The 23,358-nt window shown below is 42.0% G+C and overlaps 1 protein-coding gene across 1 annotated transcript; it reads right to left on the bottom strand.

Annotated features, from left to right (window-relative positions):
- Positions 1 to 8,135: 8,135 nt before the first annotated feature.
- Positions 8,136 to 8,717, bottom strand: LOC147631481 (uncharacterized). The gene has a single exon (XM_086809193.1). The coding sequence runs from the start codon at positions 8,715 to 8,717 to the stop codon at positions 8,136 to 8,138; it is 582 nt and encodes a 193-aa protein (XP_086665319.1).
- Positions 8,718 to 23,358: the final 14,641 nt, after the last annotated feature.

Genomic DNA, 23,358 nt, shown 5'->3' with positions numbered 1-23,358 from the left:
CAGGCATACATTGTTGAATGTGAGACAAAATCCATTGCCACCATTCTTTGACTGGTTTACAGTACCAAAATACATGTTTAATGTTTTCCATTTTCCCACAGAGGGCACATTTCCCATTGCCAATGTTTTTCTTGTGAAGCAACTCCCCAGTAGGCAGGGCACCTGCTAAGAGTCTCCAAACAAACACTTTGTGCTTATGTGAACAGGGTAAGCTCCATATTGATGATAATCTGGCAATCCACCAATCCTGAGATCTATGCATTCTCCACAATTTATTGCATCTTTCTGATATATTCTGTTGTGCCAAGAGAACCTGATAAAACTGTGAGGTTGTGGACTTCCACCAAGAAACTGCCTCCCCTGGAAGCTGCCAGTCTCTGAACCTTTCCCACAAATTGGTATTAGGTGGAATCTGCAGATTGAATGTGTATGTACATAGTTCATTCCAAGCAAGTCTGAAATTGCAGCCTAATCTGAACCTTCTCTTAGCTATCAAGAATAAAACAAACTTGCCATCAGAATCAATTAGCTGCTTGATGTGCCTGACCCCTTTCTTGTACATTGTCAAAGCTTTCCTGCCCAATTTATAACAGGGTGCCTTTTTAAACAAAAAACTCCAAAACACATTTTCATCCCCTAGTGAGTTCCCTGTGTATCTAACTCTGCCATCCCAAATCAGAAAGGAGCAGATGTGTTTCCATGAGTCAATAAAAAGTTGTGCAGTTTGACAACCTGTTTTCAAAGGTGCATGTGAAAAGAGTTTCTCCCAATCAGATAAATCCCAAGCCCCATGGAAATACACAACAGAATAGCCAATGATCTGCCACATGCATCTAGCCCATAAAGTATCTCTTGAAAACATGTGTTTAAGCATGGTTGCTCTTCTTGCATGAGCATGTGCAGCCAGATTTAGCACTCCCAGTCCCCCTCTCACTTTGGGTTGACAGATCATATCCCATTTGATGAATGCACAGGTTTTCCCCTTGTTCCCCCATAAGAACCTTTTGAATGCAGTTTCAAAAATACTCAAGTGTGAAGGTTTCCAGTTCAACAGAGGGATATAATAGAGCAGATAGGGAAGCAGGATAGATTGCACAATCCTCAATCTAACATGTAGAGGCCATTCATCACAGAACCATGAAGCAATTTTGGTCTGAACTTTGTCTGCCACCCAAGATGTGAGCTGTTTATTAGTCACATTGACTCCAATAGGATAGCCCAGATGTCTAAAAATGTGACCCTGATGCACTCTCTTACCAGCCCATATCAATGCATTAAAATTTTCTGCAGTAATATCAATTAAGTGAGATTTATGCAGATTCAGGTTCATTCCAGCAGCCAAAGAGAACAGAGATATATAGTGCATGCATTTGATAATGTTCCTATTAGAAGCCTGTAGAAACAAGATGGTATCATCTGCAAATCCCAAGGCTAAGAGTTGCTCTCTGGTAAGTTGAAGCCCTTGAATATTGCCTGCAGCAGCTTGAGTTTCCAAAAAAGTAAAGAGGGGATGTGTGGCCACTGCAAAAAAAAGGGGACTCAAGGGGCATCCTTGTCTGACTGATCTGCTCATATAAACTGGAGGACTTAATCTGCCATTGATGAGAACCCTAGAATATGCTGCAGCCCCTAACAGATATATGCATCTGCTTATTTTCTTCCCAAAGCCCATCTTTTGAAGAACCTGTTCAATGAAATCCCAAGCAACTGTATCAAATGCTTTGGCATAATCTATCTGTAGCATAACCATGTTCTGAGCAGTTTTTTGAGCAAGTTCAATCCCCAGTTGCACTGACAGTATATTGTCCAATATGGACCTGCCCCCAATAAACCCAGATTGGTTTTTGTGTACATGTTTCCTCAACTGAGGAGCAATTCTGAGAGCAACAGATTTAGCCAGCACTTTATATAAGAGTCCCATCATAGTTATGGGCCTCCAGTGATGAAGTTGATTACAGAAGGTTTGCTTAGGCAGCAATTTGATTACCCCCTGCTTAAGATCTGGGTGCATATACTGTTGTGCCCAAATATCATTGATAAGAGAAACCACAGTTGGACCAAGTTCTTGCCAAAAACAGATCAGAAATTCTTTAGAGAGACCACAGTATCCAGGAGTCTTGTCTACTCCCATTTTACTGAGAGCATAGAATACTTCATTAGCAGAAAAGGGGATCTCCATTCTCTGGGCATCACTTCCAGAAATGGAGGTGTCCACTGTTGCTAACAAAATATCAATAGCAGCTTGTCTTTCTACACATGTATCAGCAGGGGGGTTTAGGATTTTTTCAAAGTATGACACTGTTTCTTGCATAATGTACTGGCTATCTGTGTTCTCAGAACCATCCTCAGAGATGAGCATGTTGAACCCTTCCCTTCTATGTTTTGCTTGGAGTTTTTTGTAGAATGCCTTGCTAGTGTCATTGCAATCTGCAAGTTCTCTGATTCTGCATTTGTGTCTGGATTTAGAGACTTCCCTCTGAGCAATCTCAAGCAATGATCCTCTTATGTTTTCAATTTCCCTGCATACCTGAACAGTAACATGCCCTGTATGTACCAAGGATAGCAGAGGAACCAGTTTATTTTGTAGATTAACAAGTCTGACTCTTTGTTGCTGAGCATGCTGCTTGCCTACCTTTCTGATACACTGTTGCATACCCTTACAGATAGAGACCCATGCTTCCAGATGTGATAGATTCATTTCAAGCACTGCTTTAATCAGTTTTTTAACATCATTTTGAAAGGAGACAATATTTAATAAAGAGTTATTAACCATCAACCCTCTCTCTCTCTCTCTCTCTCTCTCTCTCTCTCTCTCTCTCTCTCTCTCTCTCTCTCTCTCTCTCTCAGACACATATGCTTGCAAAAAGAGGTAGAAAGAGAAGGCTAAAACACACCCCAGGGTGGAAACTAGCAAATATTATATATCCATTTAAAAAAAATAAAATTTTTAATGTTTTTTCGATGCTTATTTCAACGCATATTTCCAAGAGCATTTCGACGCACATATCGATGATGCGACCAAGCGTGGAAACTAAGCGTCGAAAAACAGTGATTCTCTTATAGTGTGTATATATGTATGCATGTATGTGTGTGTGTGTGTACACACATGTACATGCATAGGAGGTCCATACAAACCCCTTTTAGCCCAGCTTTGAAAGAGATGAACAGGTGAGAACGAAGAGCAACGGTCCACCAAAAGAATGAAAAAGGTGTCCTTATTAACCCAATTCTAGGGTTAATAAGAGCTGCCGCCATTATCTTACATCAAGGAGTCACGATAGATACACCAATGCATGCTAGTGATGTGTGTGAGTGAAGTGAGGTGAGAGGAAGGATGAGTACCCGTAGTGCAACACGGCAGAGTGAGAACACTCGTGGAGGCACGGTGGAATTGCTTCTCAAGGAGTTGTAGAGCTTGGAGACCTTAAGGGTTACAAGCTCGGCCATTGGAAAGATCCTCACGACAATTGTGGTTCACCAGGTAATCTCTTTTTATATGTGTTTCAAGGAGGGTTAGGGCCAAGGAAACACCTTTATTTCTTCCTTCCTCTTGGAGTTTCAGCTCCCATTGCATAAGATTCATGATTGCCTTTGCATTCTGGTAGTGCATTGTGTAGGAAATGAATGGATAAGATTTGTGTGGAAGTAAAAAAAATTTGTGTGAAATTGGTTGTGTTTGTTGTGTATATGTGTGGTGGAGTGGTCTTACAATAGAGCTTCACTGTTTTTCTAGTTAATTTTGATATTTGCATCACTAGAAGCATCAACGTGAATGAGCAGGTTAGTGTTCTATTTTTCTTCTTTTCCAAAAATTCACAAAAATCTAAAAAATAAGAAGCCATTGACTATGCCTTGAACTTTTATTCCACTCCTTAGACGTGGCACAATCATTTTAGGAACAGTTGGATAAATATCTTGCACCCAAAATCACAATAGTCGATGCGCGAAAGTTCCCACGTGAAACTGTAGGAAAATGTTTATGCCGTGAACCGTTTTCTGTAACTTCACGCTGTGAATCGCTCTCAACATCAGCATCATGATTAACGTCGCAATTCGCAGGATTACCTTGCCAAAAATAGGTAACCTTATATTGACACCTTTGACGCTACGAGGTCTGACAAAATCAAGGATCGTGAAAGTGCAAAAAAATCGTTTACAATGTCAACTATTTCAGAAATTTTCACGATGTGAACCATTTCTTGTTCACGACATGGACCATTTTAGAAACTTTCACTGCGTGAACCATTTTTTGTTCACGACGTGAACCCATTATTTTTCACGATGTGAAACCTTACCTTTCTACGACGTGAACTTTTTCCTACAATCTCACACCTTGAACAAATCCAACTCACGAGCTTGGTATAGTCAGGTTAAGTCTAAGGAAGTCTTGAAAAGATTGACACCCATAACAAGGTAACGAGGAGTTCTAATTCCAAGAACAAAAATTTTTAAACACGTGAAAGTGCAAAAAATCGTTCACGACGTGAACTGTTTTTTGACACTTCACGCCGTGAACTGTTCTCTGCAATCTCATAGCCTCAGAAATAGATCGACAGAATCTGATCAAAACTTAATTGGGATATCAAAGTAGCTTATGAAATCATACATACATGCACTTAAGATCTGGAAAGTTCATCGAAGATGATCTTACACTTGACGATAAATCATCAAATCACCCAGGATCAACACTTAAGATTTGGAAAGTTCATCGAAGATGATCTTACACTTGACGAAAGTTCATCGAAGATGATCTGGAAAGTTCATCGAAGATAATCTTACACTTGACGATAGTTCATCAAATCACCCAGGATCAGCACTCTTGTTTGACCTGCACAAATTGATGTATTCTCTACAGTGGTACTATACTGCACCTAAACTGTCACAACAAGGGACCTCAATTTGCATACATACACCCAATGGCAACTTTGAGACCTCTTTGCAGTACACACAGTGTCTGCACAACCAATCGCCCTTCCTGTAGTTCCAAAAATAGAGTTCTATAGAGAATTGAAACTTACCCATAGTTCTTGTGAACACCTCTGCGAACTAAAAAACGAAGGTCCAGACGTGCTCAAAATGCATTTTTGGCCTTATTTTTTTCTTCCAAAGGACTTTATAGTTGCTTTGTAGCTTTCCTCCTGCAAAGAAAGATCCTCAATCAGAGTTCGTTTGTTGCCAGTGCCTGTCGAAGAGCTCCTGACAAGTGTGTAGTAGCCAACACAAAGGGGGAAGAGTAGATGAAGCTCTTACCCTCGTACCGCTTCTTATGCTTCTCTTGCTTGCCGTTCAGCCCTTAGCATGAACCAACCTCTGATACCATGAAAAGATGTAGGGGAGAAGAGAGCTTGAGCTCTTGCAAGCACACACACACTCACACAAACCCTAGAAGAGAACACACAAGGTGAGAGGTTGAAAATTCTTCTTCTTCTTCACACAACAAAAGAGGTCTACAAAGAAGATAAAGTGACCAACACACATAATAGAGTATATACAAAGTGGTCCATAATGTGAACATGCTAAGAGGAGTGGGTAGATGTGGACTAGTCGGTGTAGTCTAGCTGTAGAATCTTTGGCGAAGATATGTCGGTGCTAGCTACCAAACCCGCCACCGATATAAATGTTGAACAGTCAAGTAGGTGCCTCATGAGTGTCAGCTCATGTTGAGCTTGACATCTCAACAATTTGTATGGTATTTTAAAACTTTTTGATATGATATGTGCACATCTCCATACCTTAATAGATGCACTTATTTATGATTTTGACCACGTGTACATAGAATATCCATTTTTTAATGAGGAGGAGTATCTTCATTCACTTCACGACATATTCATCTCTAAAAAGCCACCACCATCTTTTGATGAAGGGGATAAGGATAAGAATAAGGTAGAAGAGGACCCCTCGCCTACCTAGTATTTAGCCTAATAACATATTATTTATCTAGCATCTACGATAATCAAAATTAAGGGGAGTTCTTTTGATTTCACTACTAACCCACTCAACCTTGAGGAACCATTGAATGGCCAGCCGACCCTTCTACTCAGCCAAGTCAAAAAGAACTAGTCTCGACAACACAAAGATGCAATCTTGCATTTCCCTCCAAAAGAGTACAAGTAGATAATCCGAACAGGTAATCCTTTGCTAAGACCACATCTCATGAGAAGGGTCCTTCAGTAGATAAAACCATTTGATTGAACAACGCCAATTACAATAGAAGCTTATGGCAATGCCCCACAAGCTATAAATTTACCATATCTATTGGTTGGTGATAGGCCAGAGGTGGTGGAGCTTGGACCTATGCACCAACAATAGACATTATGGGTGAATCTGGTAAGGAATTCAAGGCGCACAAATTCGAGGCATGCACACTTTTTGGAGATCAGGGTGGTAACATTTATGATTGTTTATGCCTACAAAATATGGAAGAAAGAGAATCCATAAGAATCAAGAGGTGGGCATGATGATATACAGGCTAATGCTGCTGATGGCCATGTACAAATAGAAAGATTTGGTATCTAGCCATCTTAGAGGGTGCCCATCCTTAGTGTGCAGACATCTTTATAGAGCTACCCCAATACCGCTAAGAATCAACCCTCTGTACACACCGATCAAAAGAAGATATACAAAAAGGGATTTTTAAGTAAGAAGAGCATGGGACTCTCACTTCATCTACAATTTCCCCCACTTCGTGTGCATAGCAGGTTTGACATAATGAACAAACAAAGGTAATACATGCTCACTACAGTCCAAGCTTGGAGAGCCATACCAGACCTTGCCAGAGGTTTGCACAATAATAAGATTCTTCAAGCTAATCATTCTTCTAATTGACATCCCAGATGACTATGTGCACAGTTATCATAGGGAGAGAATGAAGTTAATCTAAACAAAGGGCCTTCAGACAACAGTGGCATAATATACTACTACCACAGGCTCAGATATCTTATGTTCTACATGCAGATAACATTTGAAGACATGATTAACACTAGATTCTGGAAAACACTAAAATTCCTCAGAAGAATATTTTGAATGGTCCAGACGAGGAAGATCCACTACAAAGAATATCTAGGAAAACATGCCCTCTACAGCTGTGAGATTCCGAGGACAGAATCTACACGAGGTAGGGGAGATTTGAACCCCATTTTATGGTTGACTGCGCATTTCTCCACTACACATGAGAGAGAGCATAATCAATGTCATGAAATCACACTATAAAGTTGTAACTATGAGAACGGCCGGCCTAAGTGGCTTTGTAATCATTTAGTTCATATCTTTTTAAGCTTTGGACGTCCACGTATGAGTAAGGGGCAACTGTATAAATACCAATTTCTCATCATAATGCAAAGACACAATCCCCCTTTGTGCCAATTGAGTGTGGGCTTATGTCCTTGCTCTCTTGGGTGTGTCTATGGTGTGTGAGAGAGTTGAGAGGAGAGAGTGCTCTATTCATGGTGCATTCTCCTCTTTGTTCTTGTGTCTATGCCTACTTCCCAATTTGATACCATTGACAAAACCTTTCACCCTAATTATGGAAGCCCGTGTATGTGCACGACCCGACTTAGTTGTGGATTCTTTACTCTATGTTTGAAGTTTTATTTTGGAATCCCGAAAGATAGACAAGTGTTTGTGTCAAACAAATTATTCATGTTTGTCTTTTGTTAGCTACATGTGATGTTGGATAAATTTCAAGTGCTATACTACCTTGAAAAATGCATTCAACACACAATCTTAGGAATCTCTTGAGAATATTACAAGACATGGTCTTGCGAAGGGACATAGCAAGAGGGGAGATGCACGTGCTTCTCTTTCTTGTGCAATTCACTTGATTGTTGAAGCCATCATTTCTTTTGATGAAAGAAGACCTGGCGCTTATTCACCGAGTCTTGCAACCTTCAAATTTAAGGGTTGAAGCCTTCCCTTAAGGGGAGACGTCTTTTATGTCATCGCATTTCACGCCACACAAAAGATCCCCGTCCCCCATCTATATGTTTTCGTGCAGACACTTTGCAAACAAGCCCAAGCTTGAAGGAGCCGCACAACGGAACAATCCTGTTAAGAATGTAACTCCATTTGGGAGCTGGCGGCTGATGTTCAGAGCCTCACCCAGGGGCGTGAAATGAGGGCCACTTTGTGTAAAAGCCTCACACGGTAAGAGACGAGCTTTCCACGATGGTGTCCAGTTTCGGTGTCCATGGCCTGCTGGACCTCAACATGCAGCAGTGTAGTTGTTGTGGTTGCTGTTGAGGAGCTGCATCCTCGACCAAGACTACTGGGAAAGAGTAGCTTTTGGCAATGCTTTGAAGCGTATGGCCCTTCTCTGCCTGCTCGTACTGGTGGGCTGAGAGAGGGGTAACCTTGGTACTGTGACCCGGACCTCTAGGAGTCGCGGAGGAGAAGCCTGACTTGCAAGCCAGCGTGGAGATGTGGTGCAGCTCCTCTACGGACAGGCGGGTATTGAGCCTGTGCATGGGGAGGAGGAAGTAGACACGGTAGGCACGTGCGTCATGGTCTGCGGCCAAGGGAGAAACGCGCTTCCCAGCTAATTGCTGATCATACTCCGCCACAAAGTGGTTGGGGAACTCCAACATCAGCTCGCCCACCTTCATCGGCTCCTCCAGCTCGCAGGTGCGACCGTCGAGAGCGTGCACGATTCTGATGAGGTTGTCCTGAGCATCTGAGCGCCCGGCGGGTGTGGAGTAGATGCAAGAGAGCCCATTGCCCATATTAGAGGACGATGGAGGACGATGAGCAAAGAAGATTGTTTGTCGTATAAACTATTACAATGGGATGCGAGAGGAAGGAGGGAGAGCATGAAAGAGGCGAGGGTCTGGGGTGTTTTAAAAGAAGAGGGGTTGGGCAGAGGGTAAGGTCGAGGAAGGAGCGATTGATTTAGTGGCCGCCGGCCGTGGAAAGGTGTAGGGAAAGCGTGTTGACGGTTGAGTGAACAGAGTGCGCAGGAGGGTCGCCAGCTGGGTGATTGAGATTCATCCTCAAGACTTTTGTCCCCTCGAGACTCCAGCTTTGTTTCCACATCAGCTGGCTGCCGCTGATGATTCAACCATCTCCGAGAGACTACTCCATACCTTTTCTTTAGCCACATGTTCCACTGTCCACATATTTGACAGCGTCATATATGGCTTTCAACATATAACCTCATAAGAGGACGTGTAGCTTGAGCGTCTTTCCCAAGCACGACAGGACAGGACATCAGATAGCTTCAACGTTTTTACCAACCACGACAACAGCCCTTCGACACCCGTGACCACATCCCACATGCGTAGGGCCAACAAGTAAACCCTCCTCAGCGTCGCAAAATCAGAGCATGTTTTCATCCAAGTGATCGAACCTGCTACTTGTTTTTCTCCTTCCTCCTTATTAGGAATGAGGACACAACCATCACTAGCCATGTGTTTTTTTTTTTTTTCATCCAAGTGATCGAACCTGCTACTTGTTTTTCTCCTCCTTAGGAATGAGGACACAACCATCACTAGCCATGTGTTTTTTCAAGATTGCTGAGTCCTTCTAGAGCTATTTTAATGGCACATGGATTGTAAATACTTGAAGAAAAGGAGATAAAATTTATACAACAAGTATGTATCTATAAGAACTTATCCCAATCAGTTTATTATTTTCTGAAAGGATGCAATCATCTTCTAATTCACTCTTGCCTCATCGCTCTTGGATAAAAATCCAAGGTGTTTGTGGTAGGATTACTTTGTTGTGGATCCATTGTGTGGCCACAATGCTTCCATCTTCTCTACTTCTTTCATAGTAATCTCGTGCATCCTTAGTGTCCTCACAACCAAGTGCTTCCCAAATAGTGCTTCTCACATTTTAAACAAGTGCATAGGACCTAAGATATGATTAATTAACAAATCATTCCAACAAGGCAATTGATGAAAAACAGATAGTCTCATCATCCTAGATGGGGCTCCATGATTTCAACCAATCACTAGACTTCATTCTTGGTGGATTTTTCACCATGTTTGCATCTCGTTGTGGATGATCATCTACTAGTAGGTAGCCTTGATATATCACCTTTTTGAGAGTTGGATATTGCCATGCATTTGAGCAAGGTCCCCAAATAGGACATGCAAGCGCTACATACAAAGGTCTGATATAGTCAGTATAATTAGTAAAATCCATCACCTTCTTTATGTAGGCATATCATGTATGGAAATGCCTACCGAGTGCTAAGCACACATTCATGGCTTTCACTTTGTACTTTCCAACCACTAAAAAATAGGCCAAGCAAGAGATGTCCCTTTCTTAATGGTCAACCATGGTGGTCCATGGCCAAGCAAGAGATGTCGCTTTCTTAATGGTCAACCATGCCAGTCCATGGTGGGATGTTGTAATTTACCACCATCACCAGTGGCCATTTACTTAATAATGTGGAATACAAAACTAATGGATTTACACCACCCATGTCCAAGGCAAGACGTATGTGTCAAGGTTCCTCCTTAAATTCATGCCATGTCTCCTCTATGTCTCCATGCAGAGCACAATTAGAAAAGCACAATCAGAAAAGCACTATAGCGAGGTAAGGTGCCCACCTTACTCTCTCTCTCTCTCTCTCTCTCTCTCTCTCTCTCTCTCTCTCTCTCTCTTTGTCTCTCTCTCTCTCTCTCTCCTCTGTAGATCTGTAAGCAGGTTTAGGAGTTCTCCCTTTTTTTTTAAAAATCGCATCTCTTTTTTAAAAAAAATCTTGTAATTCTTTCCACCATGTAGGTTAGGGTTTGTGGGAGCATATTTCCCCCTTTCTTTTCCTTACCCACATAAATATGACAAGAGATAAGGCTCTTTGTGGAAGCATCTTTCACTCCATCTTTTCCTTCTCCGCATAACTATTACAAGAGGTAAGGCTCTTTGTCGGAGCTTCTTTCCCTCCATCTTTTTCTTCTCTACATAACTACAACAAGAGGTAAGGCTCTTGCTTTTAAATAAGTTCTGTGTGCTCTTTCATTTTCTTTCTATTTTAGTGATTTTTTATTTTTTTCTGGCTCTTTTTATTGGTTAGGGTTTACAAGTAGGCTCTATCCATTTCTTGGCTCTCCCTCTCCATAGATTTGCAACCAAGGAGTAAGCCTCTTTTTGTTTGGTTTTTTTCTCACCTAATTCTTTGTTTTGGGTTTTTTTTTTTGTAGTCTAGGTTCTCTTCCCTCATGTAAACCACTCTGATTAACATTACTTTTCAAGCGTTGCTATGCTCATTGTAACTTATCTTTTTGTAACTGCGCAGAGTGCTTAAGAATAAAAGAGACATGCGATAATCAAGCTTACGGCTTGTGTAATGCTCGTCATAGTTAAGAGTTGTACATAGAGCTAGGAATACTAGTTTTGGGCCCCCAATTGTAAATGGGCGACCGACCATTGTAAACAAAGAGCTCTTATATATAGGAGATTTTATAAAATATGAAAGGGGGAAAATCCCATTAGTCTCATCTGAGTTTTGCCTCTCTCACTCTCACTCTCACTCTCTTGAGCTTGTGGATGCATGCTTGCTTGGTTGTTGCTTGCATGCTTGATTGTTGTTGTGTATGCTTATAGGGATGGTGATGATCTAGCTTCTCCTCTCCTCTCCCCTCTCTTTTCTCTTTACCAAGGTCCCTCTTGCATGCATGTGGCATGGAGTGAAGGTTGAGCTTTCCATAGCTCCCTCCTTCTTGCTCTCTACCTAGATCTTGAATCTCCACTTGGGTGACATAAGTGGAGGTGGAGTGAGCCACTAGTGGCCTTATGTAGGGGAGTTAACCCTCATTAGGGTTGGCTAAGTGCACATCTCCAACCCGACCCTTGCACGGTTGTTCTCTTCTTCTTCTTTCCCTCTTGTGTGCAAGGTTGTATATTAGGATTAACATATTTCCCGCCGGAGAAGCAAGTAAGTGTTCAATCTTTGCCCTTGACATTCATATAAATTTTGATTTTTTTCCTTATGTCATCAAGTTTGCACCATAGCTTAATTATAAATTTAATCTTAATTTGTTAGGTTTCTTTAGGTATTTCAGCATCAATAGATAGCTAGAGCTAGGCTCTCTATCAAAAAAAAAATCCAAAAAAACATTGGGAAGATACCTAAATTTGTAAAAATTAGAGGAGGAAACAAGGCAAAAATACCATTCTAGATGCTTTTCTGAGAAGCGAATAGACGATCCATTCATAGGATACGATCGTGACAAATTTGCCATGCCCATACCATTCCATCTGGGCAGATTTTGGAAAATCTTCACCCTTGAATGTGGCAATTAGCATTAAAAAGAGAATATTTGCATTAAGTAGGCATAAATTGCATTTAACCAAGGGGTTACAGCTGCATTGTCAAAGAATATTGTAGGTGGAAGTCAGACTTGTAGCATTAAATTCTCTAAAATTTGACAATGCCACGACCATTCCATCCCAGAAGCGTACGCTCGTTCCAAGTGTTCCCTTCAACTGCCACGCCCATGTTGTTCTCTTTTGCCCTGGCTCCAGCACGTACGTCCGTGCCACTTGTGCCATGCTCGTACTAGTTTCCCCGTCTAAAGCGTACGTTAAAGAGAATGTGGAGGAGAGGGAGAGCTTCAAACCCTAGCAAGAAAATACACACACACAAGAGAGAGAAAGACACAAGAGAGAGATGGATAGTTGAATTTTCTTCTATCTTCTTCTTCTCTACTCAACCAACCTAACATAAAGATAAGAGTACACACTATATGGGTTAGTACTCAGCTACTACAACATACAAGGGTTGATCCATAATGTGAACCCGACTAAATGAGCTAGCGCTATAACTATGCCAGTCTCTAGTAATCCAAAATGGTTGTTACCACACAACCTATCATCCTACTATCTGCATATCACCCATAATCTCACCAACCATGCCAGTGGTGTAGATGCAGAAGCTATCACCCAATCAATGTCCGCCGTAGCACTAGTTGAGCTGGATATCTCAACACTTCCCCTCGAGCTCAACTCCACACACTACACTCCAAGTAAGCTCCTAAACTTGTGGAGCTTCTCTGTGCCCAATGCCTTCATGAAGATGTCAGCCACTTGATCCTCTGTGTTGACATATACCAGATCTATATCTCCAGTTAGAACCTTCTCCATCACAAAGTGATAATGCACCTCAATGTGCTTCGTTCTAGCATGATATATTGGGTTACTAGCCAACTGTATACTACTCATGTTGTCACAATATATGACAACTGCCCTATCCACGGGCTCTCCCATGTCACCAAGTAGCTTCTGAAACTAAGCTACCTCACAAGCTACCATACCGGCACCCCTGTACTCTGCCTCTGTACTCAATAAGGCAATTTTTGGCTGCTTCTTACTGCTTCAACTCACAGCAGAACTCCCAAATGAGAACATACAACCATTGGTAGATCTCCTATCTTTGCAATACTACCAACCCAATCAGCATCTGTATCTCTGTGCTATCCTCATAGAAAAGTCCATAATCAACTATGGACTTTATGTACCTGAGGATCCGTCTACCCGCATCCAAGTGTGGCTTCATAGGGGCCTGCATAAAACAAGTCCAACAACATAGCTCAAGTCTGGCCTTGCAATGGTCATGTAGATCAAACTGCCCACTATGCGCTTGTATGTAGTGGGGTCCTCCAAAAGCTCACATGTATCTGTGTGGAAAGCTTTGTGTTCTACTCCACTATGCGCTTGTATGTAGTGGCGTCCTCCAAAAGCTCACGTGTATCTGTGTGGAAAGCTTTGTGTTCTGCTCCAATGGCACTGAAACAGTCTTACAGCCTGTCATACCGTACTTGGACAATATGTCCAAGCCATACTGCCTCTGCAATAGCAAAATTCCATGAGGTGATCTCACCACCTCTATGCCCAAGAAATATCGCAGCTCACCCAAATCCTTCATCTCAAACTTTTGCTTCAAAAGCATCCTGACATCATGTATGTCTGCATCACTATCACCAGTGATAATCAAGTCATCCACATAGATGACTAATAGCATGATCTATTTGTCTTTTTCACATATAGTGAAAAATCTACATTGGATATCTAAAATCCAATGGTAACAAGATACTCCCCGATCTTGTTTGACCATGCTTTGGGTGCCTACTTCAACCTATACAAGGCTTTGCGTAACCTGCACACAAAATCTGGATGTGCATCACTCTCATAACCTGGTGGCTGCATCATGTACAGTTCTTCTTTTACAAATCACCATGCAAGAAAGCATTCTTTGCATCCATTTGATGTAAAGACCAACCCTTCGCTCAGCCATAGCAATGACAGCTCTCACGGTTGCCATTCTTGGAACTGGGCTGAATGTCTCCTCATAGTCTAAGCCATAAGTCTGCGCATAACCCTTGGCAACCAATCTTACCTTATACCTGCTCACTGAACCATTAGCATTGTGCTTGACTTTATACACCCACTTACATCCAATTGCCTTATTTTCCTTAGTAGGCAAAGGCACTAACTCCCATGTTGCTTTGCATCTAATGCTGCCATTTCCTCATCCATGGCATCTTCCCATTTCTTATTTCCAATTGTTCAAAGTAAGTGGGCTCAAACTCCTATATTGCTTTTACCATGTAAGCATAATGATGGGCTGTATATCCATCATATGTCAACCTGTCAACAGGGTATCTAACCCTCGAAGACCTGCGTACACCTGGATCACTGCCACATGTCCTCAAAATAGCCCTAGTTCTCCTTACACTAGGAGTAACCATAGACGGAATGCCAAGCTCCTCATCAAGGCTTTGCTCAGAGCCTTGATAAGCCACTAGAGTCACCATCCACATATGAGTGACCTGTTGACAGATCAGGCACAAAAGGTTGATATACCTTTTCCTTCCCTTTCTATGATACATGTGTACCTGCATCATTCCTCAACTTGCCTAACCATGGGCTAACATTGGATCCACTGATCGAGGACTCCCTAGGTCCACTCAGCACCTGTGATTGTTGCTCTACATGTGGTGCAACATCAACACTTCTTACATCTACATCTTATGTTGCCTTCACTACTACTGGTGCATACCAGCTACTCATCTCATCGAAGACATCTCTACTTACTCGCATCTCACAAGTGGTAGGGTTATAACATCTATAACCTTTTTGCTCCATAGCATAACCAATGAAGATGCATTTCTCTGCCTTTGGATTCAAACTTGTTCTCACTTCATCAGGAACATGTACATATGCAATATACCCAAACACTTTCAAGTGCGACACATCCGGTCTTATTCCTATAAACTTCTGTTCAGGAGTCATACCATAAACAACTGCTGTAGTGAGTGTCCTGTTCATAATGTACACAACAGTTGCTACTACTTCTGCCCAAAAGTAATGTTGCATATTCTTTTTAGCCATCAAGGCACATGCCACTTCTACAATGTGCTTGTTTTTCCTTTTTGCAACACCATTCTGTTACAGAGTGTACCTGCATGTAAACTACGTCTTGATTACCTGCTTTCTCTAGAAATCGTTGAACTCATTGGAGAAATATTCTCCCCCACTATCTGATCTTAGGAATTTTATTTGCATGCCTTTTTCCTTCTCGACCAAGGATTTAGATCTCTGAAAGTGAGCAAACACCTCACGTTTCTCCTTCATGAAATAAACCCACACTTTCCTAGTGTGGTCATCAATAAATGTAACATAGTACCTTCAACTTGCAATTGTTGCAGTCTTGGTCATTCCCCATGTATTTGAATGTATGACATCCAATGGCCTTGCAGCACTGACATGCTTTTCACGTGGGAAAGCATGTTTGGCCTACACATACCAAGTTGGCATGCTTCACATACCTTATGCATACCATCAACCTTAAACTTTGGCAAACCTGCAACAATATTTTGGGCCTACATAGACTTCAGTTGCTATACATTCACATGACCGATGCGCTTGAGCTATATGTCAATATCTGCAAATGACACCTGTTCCATGCGCAAACACGGTTGCCTTTATCTCAGTATGTTCACATTTAAACATCCTGCCATTTTTATCACCCTTTGTAACTAAGCGACACCTATTTTTGAAGTCTTCCACAAAACATCCCTGAGGATTAAACCTCACTTGCATACCCTGCTCAACCATCTGTCCAATAAAAACCAGGTTCTTTGTAATATTCGGAACATAAGTACATTAGCCAAGTACTTCATTTTGCTATCCTGCATAGACAATGGCACTTTACTGACATGTGCAATGGGATGCGGAGTATCATCTCCTGTTTTTACATAACTTGGTTTTTCCATTTTCTACATTTCTCTAAACCACTCAGCATGACTAGTCATGTGGTTAGAGGTGCCAGAATCCACATACCATATATCTTGAGATCCTGACACATCCCTTGTTATGGAACTAAGTATGTGCTTCATTATTACAAACATGCTGCTCACTTTTGTCATTACCTCCATGTTTGCTAGATGATGCATAGTTGCCTTGCTGCAACTTCCCACTTTTGATGTCATTCTGCTTTTTGTAGCAATCCTTTGCCATGTGTCCTTGTTTGCCATAGTAATAGCACTCTATGCTATTTGCATTTTGATTTTTTTGCCAACCACCTCAGCCTCTTTGGCTCCCCCTGCCTCTAGACTGGCCTCCTCAAACTGTGTATGATTGCTGCTATGAATCATTACACTGTTTTTGTCCAGAATTTTGATTTCCTTGTCGGCCACCACCTTAGCCTTGACCACGGCCTCTACCTCTACCTCTACCTGAATTAGAGTAGAAGGCATGTTCCGATGTGTTCTTGGTTTGTGAAGAAGAATCCTCATCTAAAGACTTTTCTTCTATGATGAGCATAGATATCAAGTCCCGAAAGTTAGGAATATTCTCCCTAACCGCAATGGAGGTCTTGAATGGCTTGTACTCTTTGCCAAGCCCATTCAGATAGACACTTACCAAATCATCATCCTCCACTGATACATTGATAGACCCAAGGGATTCAACAATGCCCTTGATCTTTAAGGCATATTCATTGATGGACATGCTTTTCTTTTCCACAGTATGCAACTCTTGCTTTAACTGCAACTTCCTTGCCTTTGTGTTAGTTTGGAACATATGAGCCAGATTTTGCTATGGAGTGTTTGCATCCTATATGTGTCCTATCATAGTGTATGTGACACTAATTGAAAGCCAGTACACATGACTTTTCTTGTACCTTGATTACATTCCCTGCAGGAGCGGCATTCTCCTTGGATAACTTTGGAGGCTCCTCATTGTCTCCTTCTACATAATCCCAAAATCCTTTACCTAATATTAGGATATTGGTCATTCTAAACTTCCAAGCATGGAAGCTATTCTTATCCAGCTTCTCACTAACAATCTGATTAATTTCATCAGACATGTTTTCCTAAAGCAATCAAATAACCTGCAAAACAGACAACTTCTGTATGCAACATGTGTAATACAACAGTATCTCCTGTAACTACTGTAGCAGTGGTACTTCATCACAGCTTGTGTGTCACCAAATGTGACCGAAGTATATGTACATACACCCAGTATCAACAATACATGTGCAAACCCTATCTGCACTTCTAAAATGAACTGTTGCACTGCAATAACTAGATTTCGAGTAGAAATAGTTCTCTACTACCAGAACTTCTAGAAAATTACCGTCGAAAATACCCTGCAGTGATGAAATGGGGCCCGTAACATGCTTGAAACACGAATCTGGCTGAAAAAAGTATGTCTAATAGAATGATATATCTATCCTGTAGCTCCGCTCCCGCGAAGACAGCTCCTCAATCAGAGATGTGTGGCTCTTAGAGCTACTGAGGGGGTGTTGTACCTAAACTAACTCTGATACCATAAAGAGAATGTGGGGGAGCGGGAGAGCTTCAAACCTTAGCAAGCAAACACACACACACACAAGAGAGCAAGACACAAGAGAGATGGATAGCTAAATTTCCTTCTATCTTCTTCTTCTCTACTCAACCAACCTAACATAAAGATAAGAGTACACACTATATGGGTTAGTACTCAACTACTACAACATACAAGGGTCGGTCCATAATGTGAACCCGATTAAATGAGCTGGCGCTATAATTATGCCAGTCTCTAGTAATTATGCCAGTCTCTAGTAATCCAAAATGGCTTCACACAGCCTGTTATCCCACTGGCTGCATATCACCCATAATCTCACCAACCATGCCAGTGGTGTAGATGCAGAAGCTATCACCCAAGCGGGTCATCAATGTCCACCATAGCACTAGTTGAGCTTGATATCTCAACATACGTCTGGCAAACTTGCCACACTTGTAGCATTCGCTTGCCACGCCCGTACCTTCTCTATCCAAAAGTGCATGGTCGTTCCTCCTTGAAGCCATGTCTATGTCTTTTAGGAAGCGTACACCCATGCCATCTTCCTCATGAGAAGCGTACGCCTATGCCATCTTAAAGCTATGGCCATACCATTCTTTAAAAAAAAGACTATCACAGTAGTTCCACACATTCATGCACCTACGTTCAAATTGGTACGAAATAACCCTATCTTTGACGACGTAAAATCTCCCGAAGCTCCCTCGTCATCATAAGGTTAGACCCATCGGTCAATACCGTGTGGAGCCAAATGGTGCTCGTCTTTGACAGCACCAGTGAGAGCGAAGACCATCCCAGCACGGGATGAGAAACTCCTGACCTCGAAACAGGAGAACTGGAAGCTCAGTGTATGGATAGACCACTTGTCCAGGAGTAAGACCCTACCTCTTCCACACATTCACAGAGAGAAGCCTTACTTCAAGGCTCTGCAACTTTATCCTGGGAAACACACATTCGGAAGAGCCCAAGCCCAGTGGCGAGAGGTATGGAACATCCACAAAAAAGTGAGCCCATGCCATCTCTAGATTTTAGAGCAGAAATAGGGCAATGTGAGAGCCATCATACCCAGACTCAACCACTAGTTTGGAGAGACATGCCTGTCTTAGGAGTGGCTAATTCATTTAGGGCCCAAAGACCCATACAAAATCTAGGGGCAGGTCCTTCCCATTGTACTAGAGAGAAAGGGACTACCCAGCCTCGTCTCATCAGCCGCCCAGTCCACTTGTATATTAACAATACCAACCACATGACAATTTCAACGGAACACGTTCCCAAGAACTTCATGTGACGGTACATCAAAAGCCTCATTCAAGACCACCAGCACAAAATCTAATGGAGAGATCAAGGATTCCACTTCTGGATAACAAGTTGATCACTTGGATGCTGCATTAATGCAGAAAATGACCCAACATTGGAGGACCGGCCAAGGCCGACATTAGGTTGGCCAACCCCATATCTATCCAAAGAGGGAGCTAGTATGGTGCTCGAACTGTCAAGCTAACCATACTAGCATGGAGTGTTCACATTTGCAACCCTGTCCTACCCTCTATTGCACATATTGCCAAAGATAGGGAAATCACAAAGTCATGAACTGTTATCAGCAAAGGACTGCTCAAGCCCACCCTCTACCCCAAGCCCTACTTGCAAACCCAAGGAAACCATTGGCCTTGCCAGCACCCGCTCTTTGCAATACACCTTAACCAGGCTAAGAATTTGCTCAAAGAAGAATTCTGAGGGTACCCAAAATGCCCTTACCACCCCGAGTTCTTCCACCTTAACCCCCATTGTCGGCAAATGACACTTATTCGCATGAGCTAACCCTGACGGAAATCTTTTAAGAAGGGGATAAGGAAGAAACTCCTAAAGGTCCTACCTAAGAACCCTTTGAGCCAACTAGTCCATTCTCTCAAACCCTAAGCCACTACGTAATGGTGGAGGGTAACCAAATGTACCCAGTTTACTTAGCTGCCCCAATGCCACGGGGCCGAGACTAAACACAATGGCAAAACGACCACCCATGCAATGCTATCATTAGGCAAAACAGCGAGTGGCTGAGTCTCCAGTCAAGAAAGGGATGGCAAGGACCTCTGTAGGTGCTTTGCATTTAACCCCTTTATGCGTTGGGTGTGGGATTGACCATATGTATACAGATTGTCACTTGTCACTGAGACGTGAAACAATAGGGAAGGCTCTTGAAGCTAATCCCAACACCAACATTAACCTACTGATTATAAGAGACGACTTCATCCACACAAACAAATAGAGGGCCACAACTCATGTTGCAACAACATAGGCATCAGCCTCGCGAGACCAGGGACAAGCAAAGGTATTATCTTCAAAGAATGTCCCTGAACAAGCACGAGCAACTAGATGCTCAAGAAAGAAAACCACAAAGATCGTCAAGGGAGATAGCTGAGTAGTTATCAAGAGTGGTTCAAAAGATGGCACAACAACACATGCATCAACCTCTTTGTTAGAAGAGGAAGATCTACTACGCTCAGCACCTAAGATAGGCAACCAAACTAGCTCCCAAAAAATCATACCCTAACCCCATAGAGGAGAAGGAAAGTGTTAATTCCATTTGGATTAACACCATGATCCTCAATTGAGGACATTAATAAGTGTCACGTAAAGGCACTATAACGGTTGTACATTATGAGAGATTGGCCACCCAAGGCCTAGTTAGTAAGTTTTGGGCGTCCAAGTGTGAATAAGGGCCAATTGTATATAAGGTATTTTCTCATAATGAAAAGGACACAATCCCCTTTGTGCTATTGAGAGCTCTTCCCTTGTACTTTGTGAGAGAGTGAGGAGTTAGAGCATTCTAGCATTGTGCCTCTTTCATGCTTGTGTGTTTATGCTTGTATGAGAGAGTGTGATTGGCCTATGATGCGATGGTGTGAGCGACTCCACGGTGACAGTGTGGAGGTGGAGCTTGGAGTTTGGAGCATATAAGCAAGCTTGGAGGCCTCAAGAGACACGAGCTCAAAGCATTGGTAAGTACCCCACGACGGTTGTGTTCTACTGCTTGTCTAATAGGTGAATGTGTGTAGAGTTTCCTCTTGGAAGTGTGGTAGCCCATAACATTTTTGGCACTGCTGCCGGGGAAACACCTTTGTTTCTTCCATACTCTTTGAGTTTCAACTCCCATTGCATAGTATTCATTGTTGCCTTTAATGCTTTGTGTAGAAAATGGAAGGATAAGGTGTGTGTGGTTGAGAAAAAAAGTATAGTTTTGATGCTATGAATGTTGTGGAAAGTAGTTTAGGAAAGGATTCATTGGTTACTCTTGATAAGTTTGATGTTACCACCACAAAAAAACACCAACATGAAGAAGCAGGTTGGGTGTTGTTTTCTTCTTTTTTCAAAAAAATTCAAAAAATCAAAAACATAAGGGACCATTGATTGAGCCACGAACTTGCATTTCATTCCCTAGCATTGGCACAATCAAATTTTCATCATTTGGATAAGTATTATGCACCCAAGACTACAAATTGCCGACGCAGAAAACTCCACGTGAAAGTTTAGGAAGTTGTTCACGATGTGAACCATCTTTTGGCAATTTCACGCTGCCGTGAGTCGCTCACGAAATTAGTGCCAGGATTTTTGTCGAAAATCACGGGACTACATTCCAAAAATAGAAACCCTTATCCTGACACCTCTGACATGATTCAGTCCGCCAAAAATTGGATCACATGAAAGTGTAGTAGACTTTCATGATGTGAACTATTTTCGAAGCAGTTCACGACGTGAAACACTTTTTGTTTCATGACGTGAACTAAATCCTGCTGTTTCACGTGAAGACCAAAACCAACAGATTGACAAAACTAAGGATGTGAGGGTCGGCTAAAGAAGGAATTTAATCTTAAGGAGGGAAATTGTTGAGCACGTGAAAGTGCAGGAAACAATTCACGAAGTGAGCCATTTTTTCTACAGTTTCACGACGTGAACCATTTTTTCACGACGTGAACTGAGTCCTATTTCACGACGTGAAATATTCTCTACTAATTCACACCTCCTGAACAGAGCGATAGAACTAGGAATTGAATCAATTGGGGTTGGCTAATAGCTTATCAAATCATACATACATACACTTAAGATTTGGAAAACTCATCGGAGACGATCTTACACCTTAATAATAGTGCATCAAATCATCCAGGAACTTCCTACCAAAGAAGTGTGGGATCGGGACAGTCTGCAAGCACACACTTGAGTGTCTTGAGAAACCTGACCACCACATAAACCAGTAGTGAGGAATCCATGGAAGAAGGGCTGAGATACACTAGGTTTGGGGAAGGTGACAAACCACACTCTCCAACCAAGTCTAGTGGGATCATTGATATAGCCCATGGATTTTTTGGTCTCCAAACCAGTCATGATAAAGAGGCGCAATTTGTGGGCATGGGTCCGTCAACTAAGCACTGGACTTGGTCCAAGACAAGAAGGGCCATTCCAGACGTTGAATTCTAGGTTGTCAAATACTCGCACCCCTCGAATTAGACGAGATATGGAAAGTGTAGTTAGGACGGGTCAAATATTCTTTCCCACCACCGAGGAAATGGAATTAGACCTCCAATGAAGTGAGGTAGAACGACAACTCTGAGAATCAAGCTTAAGGAAATAAGAGCTTGATACTCGTAGGGAAAGAGCTTAGAGAAAGGAGACAGATAGTGTTAACCATCTACATGTTGAAGTATACACGTGAACAGGGTGTGTGCGGGAACAAGCCCTTGGCTAGAGGCTGTAAAAGAGAATCTGTAAATGTGAGGGAACCTATGAAAAGGTGAGAAGAATCTACTGGGAGAGAATAAAGGGTAGCATGAGGAGATTTAGGAGGTGTGGAGATTTAGGAGGTGTGGAGATATTCTGGGAGAGGTGGAGTGAATCAAGGAGAAATCAGTGGGATTGGATGCTTGGATGTAAAGTCTATAAATTGAGGCATTGTCCTAATGAGAATTTGCTAGTTCTTGATTATCCATGCCTACATTAAGCTATCAGTTAATTACTCACTAATCATGTCTTAATTATCATCTAATCTCTTTGTTAATGATGTTGATTCTAGCATTTTATCCACCATAGCTCATCACATTGCTGTAATTTTAACATGGTATCAGAGCCTAGCCTAGAATCCATCAATTTGTGAGCCCATTATCTTGCTAATCACTTGGCTAATTAGGATTAGTAACTAATTAATATTTTTACCTCTTTTTTCAACTAACCTCTTCACCCCTAGCTAGTGGAGGGGCTTGATCTTCCTCTAGGAGAAACATTAGCCCAAAAGCTTTCAGCCATAGCTAGCCATACTCATTGGGCTCCAGCCCATTCAAGAATTTTGCCAAACCGCCAAGCGCAGCTCACGTTTTTTTGCTAATTTTCCAGTGCCTCTTTTTCTGATGAAAATGGAGATCTTGTCTTCCACAGATGCAATGGCTCTAATTACTCTTGGCCCTAGGGGTTTTCAAGGGTGCTCTACAAGCTCGTGAACTCAAAATTTGATTTGATCAAGCCTACAGTGAGATCCAAGCTCTTCATGAAATCTGTAGGTGACTTTGGTAAAACAGAGATTAAGCATTCAAT

Source organism: Cibotium barometz, chromosome 15 (genome assembly GCF_041138505.1).
Source record: "Cibotium barometz isolate CiBa-2024 chromosome 15, ASM4113850v1, whole genome shotgun sequence".
Classification (NCBI taxonomy): Eukaryota; Viridiplantae; Streptophyta; class Polypodiopsida; order Cyatheales; family Cibotiaceae; genus Cibotium; species Cibotium barometz.
This window is presented reverse-complemented; position numbering and strand designations above follow the sequence as displayed.